Source organism: Typopeltis vanoorti, chromosome 19, assembly GCF_054136105.1.
Source record: "Typopeltis vanoorti isolate ZY-2024b chromosome 19, IOZ_Tvanoo_1.0, whole genome shotgun sequence".
In the NCBI taxonomy this organism is placed as follows: Eukaryota; Metazoa; Arthropoda; class Arachnida; order Uropygi; family Thelyphonidae; genus Typopeltis; species Typopeltis vanoorti.
The window spans coordinates 7,586,247-7,604,160 of NC_143567.1; the positions used below are offsets into that span (position 1 = coordinate 7,586,247).

The 17,914-nt window shown below is 37.0% G+C and overlaps 1 protein-coding gene across 1 annotated transcript in view; it reads right to left on the bottom strand.

Moving 5' to 3' along the window:
* LOC150095836 (cell adhesion molecule Dscam2-like) overlaps window positions 1–17,914 on the bottom strand; it is a 137,188-nt gene that overhangs the window by 56,958 nt on the left and 62,316 nt on the right. Inside the window, exons 9-12 of the mRNA XM_090409145.1 lie at window positions 16,653–16,801; window positions 10,205–10,339; window positions 5,482–5,646; window positions 4,834–4,904 (exon numbers count right to left, since the gene is read on the bottom strand). Of these exons, the coding sequence (XP_090265271.1) occupies window positions 4,834–4,904; window positions 5,482–5,646; window positions 10,205–10,339; window positions 16,653–16,801 (520 nt within the window). The remainder of the gene's footprint in view (window positions 1–4,833; window positions 4,905–5,481; window positions 5,647–10,204; window positions 10,340–16,652; window positions 16,802–17,914) is intronic.

Here is a 17,914-nt window from a genome sequence, read left to right on the forward strand (position 1 = left end):
GCTCTGACAGTCGCTCTTCGTCTCGCGGATGATGGCTCCTTCCATGATAAGTTCCTCCAACGATAAAGAAGCCCTAAAGATATACTGTTCAACATAGTCGCCATTCAACTGCTGAATATTCTGACACGCATATTAACCTGAAAGAGCAACTTCACACTTTAATATTTCGCTTGTAGCAAATAAGTATCGAAACACTATTTCTGAAAAGCTAAATACCAACAGCGAATGAGTCCTCATTTGAGTCCACTTTCTAGATGTAATCCACACCACTTTGTGATAACACGAGTTACGTATTTGAGGCGGACGTTTCTCCAACGCCTGGCATTATCCAGAAGAGTTCCTGCATGTCCGTCGGCATCCATCCCAGCTGCAACCGAAGTTTTTCGAGTAGACACCATTACCCCAAGGCCACTGAGATGCCATCGAATAAGGAAACGTTTTTCAAGTTCTTCATGTTATGTGAAGTCTCCACTGCACACATACGATATGTTTGCCTTACATAGCAGCATAGGCTTATAGGTGATGGATGGCAAGAACACATCGATATAAGTACGTTTATTCATAAATCAAGGAGTGTCTCAGTTTTAGCACAATGCTTGCTATCCGAAGAGCTAGTGGTTTGAAAAAGGCGTGCGGGTTTAAGTTACTTGCAGACCTTTGACTGAAATTTCAGATTCGTAAACAGTCAGCAAAGGGGGGGGGGAGATGTATACGATTCCCGATGGCTCCTTCTTAATCAGAATAAGGAAGAGATGCATTAAGAGGTGCATCCCAAAACTTCTTGAACCTGGAGAAGCCATTCCGAATACTGTTGACAATTGAAAGTAATCTAAAATAGTTTTTTTTTTAATCCAGTTTAAAACAGAATTTGATTTTTTGTCTGTTCGGAAGTGTAATTCTTTCTTTAAAGGGTATTGTTTTTGTTTTTAAAATTCATTTTGTTTAACACGATAGCCGAGGTCAAACCGGTTATGTCCCAAGATAGAACTGAATTTTCCTCATGTTTATTCTACAAACAAGAAAAACCTCACTTATCAAATATTCATTCTCAGTTCTTTTTTTATATCCTCACCTCTCTCCACAGGCAGTACAGAGTCTGGAGTCAATACGTGTCGAATGAAAAAATACCTTAACATTTTAAAATATGCTGTGCAGAGGAATACGCAATACTTTCATCAACCCTATTAAATATACTTTTGGCTTTTAAAAGTCAAACATTTTTAAGGGAGGTGCGCGCCATTAATTGAAGTGAAATTAACAAATTAAGGTGTCCACGAAATAATCTTTCTTATGCAGATGTTTTGAAATTTTTGACAGTATCTAAATGGAAGATTAATTTCTTTTGTTCGACACTTTTGAGTCAAAGTGCGACGTTTCTCATTATTTAAATTAGAAATAAGATTAATGGAGTCATTCCTTAATGACATAATTATCATTTAGATGAAACAGATTACAGTAATAGGTTTTCCTTTGCCTAAATAGACCCGAGGGAGTTGCAAACTCATTATTCGGTTTTTCTTAGCAGAGCACTTTTGTATTCTCAATTTCGTGTTGTAGCAAGATTCGTTGTAGTGATTCTGGTATTAACACGACTTTCTCTCGTTATCAGCAGCCAAAGTATTATTAGAGGAGAGATTCTGCAAGAGAATTAGACAAATTGAAGAAACATTTCTGCTCGTAGACTGATAGTAAAGAATGGAGTCGCCTTCCTCATACATTATTATGGAATGGTTTGGTACGATAGAAAACTAAATTCATTATCCACCAAACAGCGTTTTTTGAGGCAACTAACACAACTTTATCATGACTGGAACAAAAACATTTCTGGATCTGGAAAAAAATTAAATCAAAGAGCTCCACCCGGAAGTTTTTGCTCAGACACTTAGTAAGCTTAGCGCTCAAACTCATTAGATTTTGAAATTTTGAAACCACATTCCGATAAATCGACGCTGAAAGAGATATTTGGCAGTGGTACACCCGCTTTGGAAAATGATTCTAGCAGCTCTACGAGCAAGCTTCTCAAGGCGATTCGTTGAGCAACATTACGAGTTTCTTGAAATGGACTCAGTCTGAGAATTGTTAATCCATGAATATTTCCTCCAGACTGAGAGGATGAGACTTATGAGAAAGATGAAGATTAACTGAATCTGAATTCAACTTCATCATCATCATGCATATCAAGGTTTAGGCCTAGCGTGGCCTGTTCCGGCCTTAGAAGTCATCGTTGAATCTCTTAAGAGGACGTCCTGGTTTTCTTTTTCCTAATGGCTTGTACTTTAAGGCTTGTTTTGGTAATCTTTCTGTTTTCATTCTTTGAACGTGTTCCATCCATTTATGTTTATATTTTTTAATTTCGTCTATTACTGGTTCTTGGTTTAATTCTTTCATAATTTCTTCATTTATTTTGTGATCAAATACTTTGCAGTTTTTCTCATAAGCTTCATTTCTGCTGTTGTTAATCTTTGTCTTTTTGTTTTATTGTCCAGATTTCGCTTCCATACATTAAGACTGGTAGGGTTAATGTATTGTATACTTTTAGTCTGGTTTGTTTTTGAACTAGGTTTGGTTTAAATATAGAGTTAATTACTCCTGTTATTTTTAAATATTTTGCAATTTTTAAGTTTATATCTTTTTCATATGTGATCATACATCCTACGTAGTTAAATGAATTCACCTGTTCTAAGATCTTGTTATCTATTACCATTTTAGTTCTTGCTGGATCTTGTCTTTTAAAGATCATAGTTTTTGATTTTTCCGTTGATATTATCATACCATAATCATTGGCTATCTCATTTAGATCTAAAATAGCTTTCTGTAAGTTATCTTCAGAATTAAACTTAATTCATAAAATAAAAAATAAACAATTAAACATATCAACCATGCGTGGGTAGTAGCAAAGAGAATAGCAATCCGCTGATACTCTTGAAGAAGGGCCAGAGGCCGCAGTCTTCGGGGAACACTATGGAAGCAGCAGGCCCAACGAGTTAAACATCCCAGTTGCAAAAGGTTCTGGGGAGATGTTGATGGATATCAGTTTTGCAGAACAGCCATGGAAATATCCATTTCTACAAATAATTCCACAACACAGAAACGGACAGTCTATCAGACAGCTGTCTTCGAGGTGCTCTACTCAAAATGTGAGAACAGTATTCCGGAGTTGGGCGGTTTTTGTAATTTGCACATTCACCATATGGATACATGAAAAGCAACGCCCTGAACGAAAATGCTTTGAACTGGACTTTGCACAAGCACATCACTCCTATAGGAGTGATGTGCTTGTGCCAGGAAGGCAATGGACCAGTTCAACAAGATCTGGTCTTGACTATTAAAGTAAACATTAAACTCAAGGAGATTTTTTTTGGGAGGAAAAAAAGTGTATTTCAGAAGCATTAAAGGCATCAAGGCCGCCGTCATCCCGTCGAAGGATGACGTGGAGATCAATGTCCAGCGCACTGAAACTTGAGATGCCGGAACAGTGTAAAGTCTGTCCTGTGAGTAGGAGAACGAAAAACTCTGAATGAAGTTGGAGATCGGTGAGAGAAGGTCATCTATGTACATGTAACAGACCCCTGAGGAACACTTGCACTAACCGGAAACTCTTCAGAGAGAACTCCCTCCACTGCCACATGCAGTGATCACCGAGTAACCTGGCAATGCACTCCCAAAGGGTAAAAGGGATCATAAGATGCGCCGGCCGAGAGACTGACGGAATCCATCCTGGTGGTTACTAACTAGCTGACCGTTCCCCTGGTGTTGAAGACAGTCGACGACTTACATTACTTTGAACAGCACTGTTGCGAGCGGAAAGGGTGACAATCTGATGGTAGAAATGCGTCTTTTTTTAGAGTCCTTTTATAGAGTTAGACTGAACAGCGACTACTCTGGAACGTCTTGGAAACCCACTTGGGCAGTGAGTTGGAATATTTTTCGAAAGGAGAGGGAAATGAAAACCTCCCACCCAGTTATACGTGACAGAAATATCCGCGTAGAACCAGGTGGGAGGATGAAAACAGGTGTCCGACCATGGAAAGGGGACGTAAAAGTCACATTTGAGACTGTAGTACCAAAGGACAAGAGGCTGCAAATAGACGGGGGGGGGGGGGAGCATTAGGGATGATACTTGTATGGAGTGATGATCTGAACTACCAAGAGGAGGGGTCATCTCAACAGTGTACGTGAGGGATAATTAGCGATCTGGAGTGATGGACGAGTGGGAAGGACTGTCGAGCCCGACAGATGCGCAATCCGCTCTGCAGTAAAGAGCTCGGCATTTCTCCCAGCTTGGTCACTGGGAATGGGGGGGGGGGAAGGAACTCGGTTATAGTTGTGGACGTTTAAAAGCCATCCAGGAGGATGACGTCAGAGCTCGGGTAGTTGAATTGCAGGAAATCCGGGTTCAAGAATAATTCTGACTTTCAGAATTTGCGAGACGACAGAGGAATGATAAATAACGCGCAGTTTTATTCGCTTTCGAAATTATTCCATCGGTTAAATGAATGCGACAGAAATGAAGAATGAAAATTCGCTCCGGTCAAAATTTACTGTTTACGATTTCTGACAGATTTTGTGGTCATTTCAAGTGTTATTTGAATGTGGCTAATTTTATGAGAAAATATTAGAAAAGATGGAAAATTGTGTTTTTTTTTTTTTAGTTAGCATTAACAATTGTCATAATATCCTATTCGTTATTCATTGGTCTTCCAGAACGACAATTGTTCAAGTTCTTTAACGTCGTGTTTCTGAAGATAATTAAATTTAAAATGTGAAATTTAAAAGCTAATTACACTTTATTTTACAATTACCATCGTGAATGTTTCTAATTATTTTTCTTACCATCCAAGAGAGTTTGAGGGAATTTGGTCCCGTTGCTCGAACTGTTATATTCCTAGGGGGATCGCCAGGAGCTGAAAAGAAAATTAAAAACACTAAAATCTTTCATTATTGTCCTGAAAATGTTTCGAGCAAATAAAAATTACAAAAGCGTTTGAAACAAATAAATGCAGATACTTTTTAGTTTCTTTACGATGTCATGAGAAGAGGCCACGAACACGACATCGCAGTTTATTCCGAGAATGATTTAAAAACTCGTCGAACAGCAGGGTTGCCTCGATAAACTGATCGATCAATGGATCGATCTGTTCATCAAGCCAGCATCACGCACACTGCCGTAGCCCTAATTACAAAAGTACGTCCAGGCCATCATATACGGAAGATTTTAAAAACTTCGGAGTTAACAACGTGTCATTTGCGCTAAGGAAACTTGACATCAGCCCGCTCTTGTCGGTGAGCGCGCGCATGCAGCCATTCCCAACTTGTTCAACGCATCCCCATACTTGCGTAAAAGCTCAAAATAACCTTACTTTATGACCGTTCCTCACTAAACTCCGTAAGTTTACACAACAGCATAAGAAATACTTTCATCCATACACAAGTTAAGAAAGTGCTTTTATCCTTATTAATTAACGTCTTATCCGAACTTACCTTCTTCCTCTGTTGTCACCACGGTCCATTCGGATGGAGATCCCCAACCGACTGAGTTTTCTGCTATTAATCTTACACTGTAGGCGGTGGCGGGTTTCAGACCTATCACGACGGCTGTAAGTTGAGAGCTTGACACAGTGAGATTCATGGGATTGGAAAGGTCATCTAAGTAAAAAAAAAAAAAAGTCAATTTTAACGTGGCTACAAGACTTAAAAACTGATTACTAGCTCACCGGGGAATGTTATTAGGATGGAAATAAAAAAAAAAAATTAATACCAAATGCCTACTAAATGCAGCAATACATAAAATATTAAGCCAACCAATTTGCTTGTTGATTTTGTTCATGATACGCTTTATCTAAAAGAACAGATACTTCATCATAGTTCGCGATAACGCTCACGAGACTGTGCTGAAATTTCCATTCGGATAATTCTACCAACAGAAGCGAGTGAGGCGAGGCTGTCAGCAGAAACACTTTCTGAATAGAAAGACCATATTAAGAATTTAGATCGACATTCTTGGATACATTGGGAGATTTTATTTAATTTCTGAGACTTGTTTTCGTGACAATTACTTTCCTAGGAGCATGGAAATACATTTAATTTTTGTAGCTCTATTCTCAACACGCTTGAGTATAGATCATAGTGACGTAACAATGGCTTTGTGATGTTCAGTTGTACTGGAGCACGTAACATTCCAATTCCGATTTAACAGTCTATTCGAATCAATTTTAATTGTTGTAGCATTTTCTACGTCATTAGCTTCCAACAATGATTTGATTAATTCTCGAATATCAGCAAACAAACACAGAAATCAGTATACGAAATATTTTAAACGCGTTTCGTAGTTTTCAAAATGTATAATACATGCGAATTTGATTATTTTACGCCATGAAAAATTATATTCAGTATTTTAAAAACGTAAAACTAATTCAAATCCACCAAAACCGAATGTTCGTATTTGTTTCTTCTCTCCCTTTTTTCCGACATGTAAATTGTAAAACAGTTTCTCATCACCCATTCGTGACGAACTCATCAATGTAAAGAATTATTTATAAAACAGTCGGAGATTGCGAGGTTTAGTGGAAGTTAAAGAAATGCACACCTTTTCGTCTTTTTCCATCTCTCTCTCTCAGCAATATCGATTACAATAACGCGTGCTGATGTCTGATGTTAACGCGCCTTGCAAGAAGTGTTATTAGTTTTCCAAAGAAGATTACGGTTCGTCTCGAACCACGTAAACAATTCAAATTTTTTCCGCAGATGAATAAACAAGAGTAAACAGCTACCTGCGCACGCCCATTTTCTGTTTACTTTGGTGCTCTTGATGACAATCGATTTGAAAAATAAATGATGGAACGAATGTATAATCACTTAATTTTTTTTATTTGTTTGTTTCGTCGTAGCAGTGGAGATTGAACTGGTTTTTTTCTTACGCAAGGGGGACGAGTTAATAGGCGGAGAAGCATATCGTCTTTCGAATATGCAAGGAAGATTAATAATGCAAAGTATTTCTTTTTAAACCTTTCTCTTCGGATAGCAACTACAATTCTGGTGTATCGCACTAAAACATCGCATCACATTTGAGTAGAGCTCATCATAGTGACGTAACAATGGCTTTTGTGATGTTTAGTTGTACTGAAGCAGCACGTAACAATTCAATTCCACTTTAACAGCCTATCAAATTAATTTTAATTGTTGTAGCATTTTCTATGTCATTAGCATCCAACAGTGATTTGATTAACTCTTGAATATTAGCAAATACACAGAATTAAGTAAAATTTCATACAATATATTTTATTATATATATTTTTTTAAATTCAGAAAAGGTTAAATTTCACAAGGATTTACATGCTTCAATTTTCTATTATCTTCCTTCACTTTTATAACGTATCTGCCATCATGTGACTGAAGTTACACTTGAGTGCAGAGAATTTGGAACCGGTCGCAAACACTCTTTTCCATTGAGTCATGAGGACTCGCCTATTTCGTCCTTGACGACGCAGCGTGTACAAAGCATGCATATCAACTATCCTGCCGCACCCCCATTTAGTAGAAGAGGGTGGAAACGTATTGTTTTCATGTTCAAATGAAACACAACCTCACATTAAGTATTTTATTATGCAGAAAGATAAATTTATTTTGCTATCTCTAAGATGGAGTTCACACGCTTTTTTTTTTTGCTATGAACCCATTCTTTTATCAATTTACTTCAGTGACACGAGCATTTATTGCCCTACGATTTCTAGTGAGAGTGGGATTGACAGAAACCATTTTAGAGGACGGTTGATATGTCACAAGCGGGTAGTTGCAATTCCCAAACAGCTTAGCCCCTCTTCTGCCACACCACTAACGAAGGAAGCGGAAGATCAGATACTCGTACATGCGGTGAACAGTGGCTACTCTGGTCCCTCAAGATCCGACAATTTTTTAGCGAAATTGTGCATACCTTGGGGAGGGCACAGATTTTCATCATCATTCACGTTTTGTACATCACGATTACGTTAGTGTCAAATATAATTTGTGTGTTTTCTTTAATTCGAAAGCGTCTTGCGATTTTCTTATAATAATTAGAACTTTATTTGCGTAATATGCTTTAAGTAAGGAAGGACAGTTATCTTTTCTCAATAAACAGTGAGAAAATATTAATTTAAAGATAAGGATGAAAAAAAAATTTTTTTTTTTAGACTACTAAATTCAGAGATTGCTCGAGGATACAATTAATACAAAATACTGAAAATAACACGCCCGTTACCACAAATATAAATGCTCAATTACTAAAATGTTTTGAACAATTAATTTTCAAATTAATTGGAGACTCGCCGAGCGACAGATGTAAAGAAGATCGGAAATTTAAGTGTAGAAAAAAAAAAGAAAAAAAGAAGTGATAATTAGGAATGAACATCTCTATAAATGCACGAGGATGTGAACAAGAGTTCAAAATAAACAAAGACATAAGAAAATCGATGAAAGAAGCAAACGAAACATTTTGACTCTTCATTTAAACTTAATTTTGGCGAATGAATGAAATTAAATAAAAAAAAACTTTTCGTGTATAAATATCCCGCACCTCTGTTATTCCATTTCCTGCGATTAATTTCCCTAACGAAGTTAAAATAGCTTTTTATTAATTAGCAGCAATTTCATTTTGTAGGTAATTAGCAGCCGATGTTTAATCAACTTAAAGTTTCTTCTGCTCCTCAAAGTAAATTCTGCGTTTTAACATCGATCGGTCGGAGGATTCGCATTACATTCTTCTTGTTGCGCGAGCCCTCCTCCCCCTCGAGTCTCTGGGGCATACGGGATTTTATAAAACACGCTCCAATTAATCTAAATTATCATTTCCCGAAGCTATTTTTTTGTTTATTTCACTAAATATAAAATCAATTTCGAGGGTTTAAGTAACCGTGAAATTATAAACGTCTGCAGACCGGAAGCCAACTTTTCTTAATCCCTAATAGCAAAAATCTTCGAAGAGAATGCAAAGTTAAACCATGCAGTTAAATGTTATTACTCAGTATTAATATCATATTCCCATTTGTCGCATTTAATCATTTAAGAGAAAATAAATTCCGCTGCACTTTAATTCCGAATATATTTGTGCAATTTAAATTCGGTTGTTCGAAAACTCGTGCAAAACTCAAGCACCTGAAATCGTTAATAAATTATAATAGGTCAAACGTAATCGTTTGAAATTACTTACAGTATTAACTGCTATTTTTGTATTCCTCTGACGACAGATGGCGCCATAGGAAATATCAAAAGCTGTTCCTTTCGGTCAACCAACGTACATTTCATAACCGACAGTATTCGTGATAAAACATTGAATGCCGTTCGTTATGAAATGTAAAATACGGGATTGCTCAACAGTATTTTACATTTAGAGTTAAAATGCTGCTGGTTAAAGTATGAATTTTTGAAAAGTGCGTACTAAAACCAGACCTAATAATGGCTGTAAGGACTTATTAACGCTTATTAAAGACTGAAAAAACATCACTAATTTCACCGATTAATTTCTTAAAAAAATTTGTTTTTATTTGGAAAAGATGAAATCAATATATTTGAATTTTTTTTTTTTTTTTTTTGTACTGTCTCATTTTAACGGTCAAGTTCCATGGCAGAAAGTTTAATTTGCCGGTACTTTAACTAAAAGGCATAGAATTACTATAAAGGCTATATTAACATGAAAAAGGTGTATTTCTAAAACTTTTCACATCATCAACGCTTTTGGTAAATATTCAGCATTTTTAAAAAATCCTATTTGATATATAATTTTATTATGGATTTTATTTAAAACATTTTTTTAAAAGAAGTATATTACTTCTTTCTTTTGTCATTTTATATTACTAAAATCGATCATAATGCCATCTCACGGATGACCACAAGAAAGCATTCTTTGTACGCAAAAAAAAAAAAAAAAAAAAAAAAAAAAAAAAAAAAATCCTAGAGAGTTATGGAATCGTACAGCAGTGACCTGGGTCGTTAAAATGCACATTTTAAACACGCCCAATTTTGCAAACAGCTGAAGTTTCATGCTCTTTATTAGAAAACTTGGAAGAATAGTCGAATGATTTCAATGTTTCTTCAAAAATCATTTTTTTTTTATTAAAAAAATTTATATTAAAAAAAAGGTGTGTGTTAATGTTAAAATATATCATAAAGCTTATATTTTGAAATATTTAACTGAATTATGGCATTAAACAGAATTTCCGACTAGACTCACCTGGAGCAGTCTCTGCGTACTGTATGAGGTATCTGGTGATGGCGCTGTTTCCTCTGAACGGCTCCATCCACGTCAGGGTGAGGGATCGTCCCGTCGAATTGACGATTGTTGCGTTGAACGGCACACCGGGAACCTCTGGCAGTAAACTGACGTAGTTGTCATCATTCTTTCAGTCAAAAAAAGGAACTTCCGGATATTTTTAAATAAGTTCTTACATAATAAGATTAATTATGGTTTAACAGGTATCCGGTTCATATAAACAACTCAAGCATACCGTACATAATCGCGCGTGAGCCATTCGAAGCTAAAAGTTACGACGAAATAACGGAAACTAAATTCTGTTACTTATTAATTATCTGCATTGGATTTTCAAATCAATCCATTCAAGTTTATTGGCTTATTAGTTGCTACTAAATTTTGTTTCCGAAATTGACGGTCATGTTTGTGCGCAAGTACGTGCGCTGTAAGTTCAACTTCTGTAATTATGAATGACGTCATAATCGCATAAGAATGCTCCTATGAAACGTAACTTTTCATTGTTTCTGAACTCGCTTATTATTGATTTCAACAATCAAGTATGATACAATAATACTCAGAAATAAGTCTTCAAATAATGCGATGGAATTTTTAATATAATCTTCATATTGTTACCAGCATGTCAGTGAGTGAATTTTAAGGAACAGAAATTGAACAATACACACTCAACTCGGCAGACAATGTTCTTGACTGATGCATAACGAAACAAGACAATTGTAAGAGGCTTCGCTCGATTTACAGGCCTTTGTTCATTTCGTGGTACAAAACTGACAATGCTTTCGAAGGCAAGAAAAAAAATCCGAAACATATTTAGCAAAAGGTCCAAAGAAGATGAAAAAATTACATGCAGGCTAAGTTTTTTTATCATTTTACTGCTTTGTATTTGAATACAGGAAAATTTGAAAAGACAGCTCATATAAGTGCGATTATAAACGGTATACTTACAAATATTCGTTAATTTGTGATAAATTGAAAACCCAAATGAAACTAAGATATTACATAAAAATGTTAATAAGAACGTGGTCATATACGAGGATGTTTAATTGGGGGGGGGGATGAGACAGATACTGAAGTAGAAATGCATCATTCACAGAGGGGATGCACGTTTGGTGTAATTCCTTTAGCCGAAGGTACGGTAAGATGAGCAGCGACTCCTAGCGCCCAGTATTGTGTACTGAGGGGTTCAGGATATGTTTCCAAACGCAGTCTTCAACTTGCAACCGGAATGTTCTCTGAAGTGGGATTTCCAGACTGTCTTCCTCCCACATTTGGTACCGGATGTGCAACTGGTCACCAACATTTCGTGGGTGGGTGCGAATGACAAAGAAATAGATGTCTCTGGGAACCCTGTAGAAAAGCACCAAAACCGACAGATTCTTAAAAGTATTATGTCAGAAAGTTCGTAGCAAAGTACTACTTGGCATATTTCTTAAACACCCTCGCATATATAAATCCAGTGCACGCCAAATCTATTACATTAAACACTGTCAGGGGTGCATCCAGGGGTGGCATGAAAGGCTGAAATTTTTGGAATTAACTCCATGAAAAACGGAAGCCATTTAAATTGGAAATATCAAAGCGTCAGTTTTGATAATAATTAACATGCATTCAAATATCCTCGTTTGAATAATTGGGGTTTTCTTTTGACTCCTATTTCTGGATGCACCCCTGAACATGAAACACAACGGAGATTATTAATTATTGATAAAATTATTAATTGTTGCAAACCTTTCATGAGAAAATGCACACAGATTTCAAATAACCCTCAGTTTGCCACAGAATAGTCAAACCGCGATGTCAAATAAGGGTCGACCATTCCTTAATTTCAATAGTTCGACAGACCAGCGATTTCTGCGCATGTGCAATGACTTAGTGCTGAAACGGTTTTGGAATGCGTGTGATATGCAAAAATAGTAATTCAAGAAAGTAAACAAACCGCTCGATTTAAAAAAAAAATGCAATAAATTTAATCCCGTCAGAATTAAAAAATTAAAAAAATACTTTCCAGTTATTCCTGTTCGAAACGAAGTTGGTATTCAAGAAATGAGCTCCCTGCACCCCCCCCCCCATGTGTGTTTTCTTCCTGACGGTGCCTACTTTGCCAGCGCGTGTAAAGACAAACGAAAGAACATTATTTATTCATCCACTTTTGTTATGGCTTAATAATCGCGTTTTTCTTCTGACAAAACGGATTTCTGTTTGTATTAATAATAAAGAATTACATCCCACATGGAACTGACGAATCCCCATTTCTTAGTAAAAATATTTGACGTGAAATCAAATATGCATCAAATTGCCTCTTCCATTACGACGCTATGATCACACTTTCTTGCGAACACCCCCTGCGTTAATACTTGAAGACGGAATCCCAATTCCGCTCTTGGGATAATCCGTTTCCTGCTTTGTGATAATTTCCGCTGAGGGTTTCTTGAATTCTGCTGAAACTTATTTTTGCAGATAATCAAATTTCCAGTCGCAGTTTTGATTCCGTAATCTTTGATCGGGTTTTAAGGCAAATGTTTCGCAAGCAATCAGGAGTGGATAAGACAGAGAAATTGAATCGCTTTTACGTTTAATAATTTTGCAAGAATTCAACTGTCGGTTCCTGAATGAGTTTTGTGCCTCCAAACAAGCCACGAAACTTCCGGGAAATTATTTTCCGATCAGGCTCTCCGCATTAGATAATATCTCCCGTCGCATCTCACTCGGGTTCCCATAAGCAATGTTAACAATGGGCTTCACTGAATTACCTACGTACGCTTTTTTTTAACAGTTCAGTGCGTGCCAAGAGAAAACTATTCACGTGATCACATCATTCAACAATGAACAAGATCACATAAACTTTTCAATTTCGCTTGGATTTCGGCTGCCCTAGCGTATCAATTTAAGCAAACGTATTCGTTGTTTAGTGCAGTCTGCCTACAAAAATAAATACAAAAAATAAAATTACAATTTCGTTCGAAACTTGGAGTGCTTAAGAAAGAATTTGGTTACTCCAACAAAATCTTCAAATAATTAGTCATTTTTTTTTCTTTGAGAAGACACGCACCTTCATGCCGGATGATCAAGAGACAAAAGTTACGGTAAATACACTGCGTAGATGACACGTCATCCAAGTACAGAGTTTATTGCGTTGCATTCTGTAGTAAGATGCTGCAGTCCTTTCGCATGGACCCGTAATGATTGTTGCGGTAGGAAGAAGTCATTCTGTCGGAGCGCTCGGTGGCACTTCGAGTGCTCTTCAAAGAAGGCACCTCGCGGTGGGAATGCCGAAACACATCGGAACGTGCCGACTTCATTTTGTCGAATTGCAATGCAGGATGAAAGTGTTCATAACCGAGGACGGACAAAAACGCGCGTCTGTCAAGGGAAGTCGAGTTCTTGTCGTCTTTGCACTTTTCCATTTCTTCATTTTGAATTTTCGCTCATTTGAGTTAAGTAATTTTTAAGTGACAAAAAATTGGACGATAAGGAATGAACCTTGTTAACCATTCGAGTTCAGTTGTATCTCTCCCCCCCCCCCCCATTCCCGGTGGGAATGAATGAATTCACAGGAATGTCAATATATTCGTTCCAATTACTTCTTACTAAAAGCTAATAAGGAATTGCCAATAATATCAGTACTGTATAAGTAATTTTAGGTGCGCACAGGAGCGTAAATCAGTTTATGCGCATACATAAATATGCACAAATATATTAAATCGCATTATAGTTTTGAGTAATATAAAAGCAACGCAATTAAAAATAGAAAGGAAAAAATAAAAAAATTAAAAAATTTTAATTAATAATTTCAGTTCACAGCTTTTGAAGTGCTGAAACACCTTTTCTTTAATATAATACAAATCATATAAGAAATCATTAGAAAATATCAATACATACAATCCCCGTGTGGTTGCCGGGATAAGAATAGCACCAATGTAGCTAATGCATGTCGTACGAGGCGACTAATAAAATTGGTACCCTTGGAGGGTAATGGATGGCAATGCTGTAGCCAATGAAGTTCTAACTGAGGCTGTGCTACTGCTATTACCCTCTTGCCATGATCAGAGCTTTATTCATAGCTCAATAACACCTTCTCCTTACACTGTCCTCTACAGACAACGGGGAATATGAAAAGCAATATTGCTTCGCCCCTTTAAGCCAGTCCTTATAAGGACAATACATACAACTCACCTATGCCTCTCCAGCCTGGAGCCACACCTCTAATACTAACATTATTAAGATACAGCGAGTGCAGAACAAGTGCTTGAGAATGATTTTGAACGCCCCGTGGTATGTTAGAAACAGCCAACTCCACAGAGACACAAATATTCCCTATATTCTCTCTTATCTACAATCCTTAGCTTCCAAATTTTTTCTAAAGACGTCCACACATCCCAACGATTTGGTTCAACAAGCTGCAGCACACGAGCCAATGGACATATTCAAATATAGAAGACCAAAAGCTATATTAGCTTCCTATAACGATGCATAATCTCCATGCCCATTCAAGTCGAGCAAACTGCTCGTAAATTTTACCCTCACTGTAACCACGACAGATAGCGGGGAATATGAAGAGCATTTTGCTTCACCCTTAAAGAATAAATGTCAATTGTCAATACAATGTGATTTATTTTGGGAGGGTAATGGATGGCGATGCTGTAGTCAATGAAGTTCTAACTAAGGCTCGGCTATTGCTGTTATCCTCCTGCCATGATCAGAGCTTTAATAGCTCAATAACACCTTATCCATACACTATCCTCTACAGATAACGGGGAAGATGAAAAGCATTCTTGCTTCGCCCCTTTAAGCCAGTCCTTTATCCACTGCAGAGGATACAGAACAAATGACTGAGGATGATTCTGGATGCCCCATGGTTCATAAGAAACTCCTAGATTCACAAAGAAGTCAACATTCCTTATATTTTCTCCTTTCTCCGCAATCTAGCAGAAAATTCTTCAAGACAAGTAATCATCCAAACCCGCTGATCAAACAAGCTTCGGACTACAATGAAGCGGAATACTACAAATATAAAAGACCCAAATCTATCTTATGCTCACAGCTGAATGCAGCTAATCTCAATGCCCTCACTGGGCGAGCCTAGAGCTCAATAACACTCCACTCAAAGAACCTCCCTCTCAGACAAAGGGGAATATGAAAAGCATTCGTGCTTCACCCATCTAACTAACCAGCGGTGTTCTGCAATATTGCATTATTGCGAATGTTTTTCGTTAACTTGTTTGCATTAATGTTGCTAGCAATATTAAGTAGCATGCAAATTATGCGCCTGGCGGTAAGCTGCCTGCTTAAACAGCCGTGCACTCATAATTATTCGGTTCACAGTTTTATTACACGAGACGATTCAGCTGAAACTATCAATATGTGTTGGCCATGTGGAACTCAAATGCGCTGATATTTTCACGTGTTATTATTTAAATATTTGAACTGGATTCAAAGTAAATCATTCTTCTAAATTAATTTACTATATGGAAGTCAAGTACTATTACAATCGGATCCAAAGCATCTCAAGAACAATTTCTGTGTTTATCAAATAACGAACTGCTGAGCTCTGACAGTCTGTCAAACTCGAAATGATCGCTGTAGACACTGTTGCTATAGTACGTGATATTGCAGTATGGTGGCGCACCTTGATAGAGCATCATTATTACCAAAAAATGAAATAAAAATTAATAAATAATAATAATAATACATATAAATAATATAATTAATAAATAAACAGAAATTAAACTTATGAAAGAAAAATCAGACTTAAAATAACGAGAAGTTATTTAAAGTTTGGATGAGGAAAATGGAAATTTAAAAAAATAAAGAAAATGTTAGAAACGCAACCAAAGTAAATACTTTTCTTTTAAGATTATAGGACTAATAAGAATATTTTATCATAAATAGTGTAGGAAGAGATTAAATACTTTAATCTTTCTATCCTAAGAAGGTTGTCGAACAGGAAACTACTTTTGGGTGAATTTCCTTTCTCAAAATTAAATTAAAATAATAAAACTTCGCTCCAAACCAAATGCATTTGCATCTAGCTCAGAATACGGAGCAGAAAATTAGTTTAAATAATTGGATTCCATAAAGTATAATGCCAACAGTTACGAGGGAAAACATTTCAAAGCTGAGACGGAACCCGATATTTGAATAATAAAGGTGAGATCGAGTGGGGCTGTTGATTACGACGAGAGAGAGGGCTCATTGCGTTCGTGATGAGGCTTTCCCGAGCAGTAAATAAATAATTTCCGTAATATTTTGAGGCCGGGCTGTAGTTTCAGACAGACGAAGGCGAGTTAAAGCTCATTCAGGTCAAATCGCGACAGAACGCAGTCCGGAATTAATGTCGAAATTTACGACACACGCGCGGAGAAAGTTAGAATATTAGGAAGAGAGTCAGACAAACACATTAAGTGTAATTTACCTTGCACCAGAAGCTGAATTCTTATCTCATCCTCTCCGTAATTATTGACAGCCCTGCAGGAATATACTCCGGAGTCTCCGCTGTTTGTGACATCTATCGTAAGTGTTGACTGCGTCGTCTGGTTCCTTTCGATATGAACTGTGTTTGTCCTAAGCAAAGAAAAAGAAATAAATTGAATGGTGGATGACACGTTATGATAAGGGGAAATGGTTGGCGCGTGAAAACTAATGTGATTTGACGAAAAATGAAATATACAATCAGTTGAGGGAGGGTCGAAGTTCCGGATGTACGCAGTTCAAACAGAACTTGACGTAGAAGCGGCTTCTTGTACTTACACAAACTTTCTCTTGTTTGTTATTTGCATTTTTAGAATATTTTCGATAAATCTGATGGATGAGTATGGAACTCACGTGATACCGAGCTCAGGGTGACAATGGTGGTCAACGAAACAATAAACGTAGTAGTTGACCTTAGAAATGCAATGAGTTGTTTTCGAAATTTTCCGGTAGGTGGCACTGAAGGCAACTTTTGTAGTGTATGAGAAACCGTGAGGAGTGAAGACAAGTTTGAACATAAAAACTAAAGATGGGAAGTTTTGTTCATTTTTGTAGGTGGGGGGGGGGAGGCGCTTATTTCATAACACAATGAAAAGAACTGTTCCTCATTTTTTCCCAGTTCAATAAAAAAAAAAGGCTATGAAGCCTGCGTATTATGTCTTTAAATTGCGTATATTCTTCTGGCCAGTTTGCAGGATAAAAAACAGGGATCTAGGGAGGTGGATCCCCTTAATTTCTATATGAGACTCGCAACTCATCTTAAATGTTCTTCTCGTCCTAAACCGGATTCGAACCTACGCCGTTCAATCTCAGAGCATTGTCGACACCGATTGCTCTGTGGAGGCTCGTGTAAACAGATCTCCTCTTCGATGAATTGGAGAAATCATAGCAAACAAAATAAGTTCAATATAAGTTGACTTGTAGGCGCAGGTGAGAGAGATATTCGTGTTTAGCACAGAGGTAGTAATCTGTTAACGATGTGGATCTGGAAATAATTCGTAGTTTATTTAGTTCACCGCTTCCTTTCGATCGCTTAAGTACTTCAAGGATTCCATACATAAAGGTCTCCACGATAAATATGGAATGAAAGGAAATTTATGTAATTGCTGTCATCAAACTCGATGGCCCGCATCAGGTTTTAATTACAGCTTTATATACCTTTCATTATTTCCAAAGATTTCTACAGAGAAATTGCCGCGACATTTA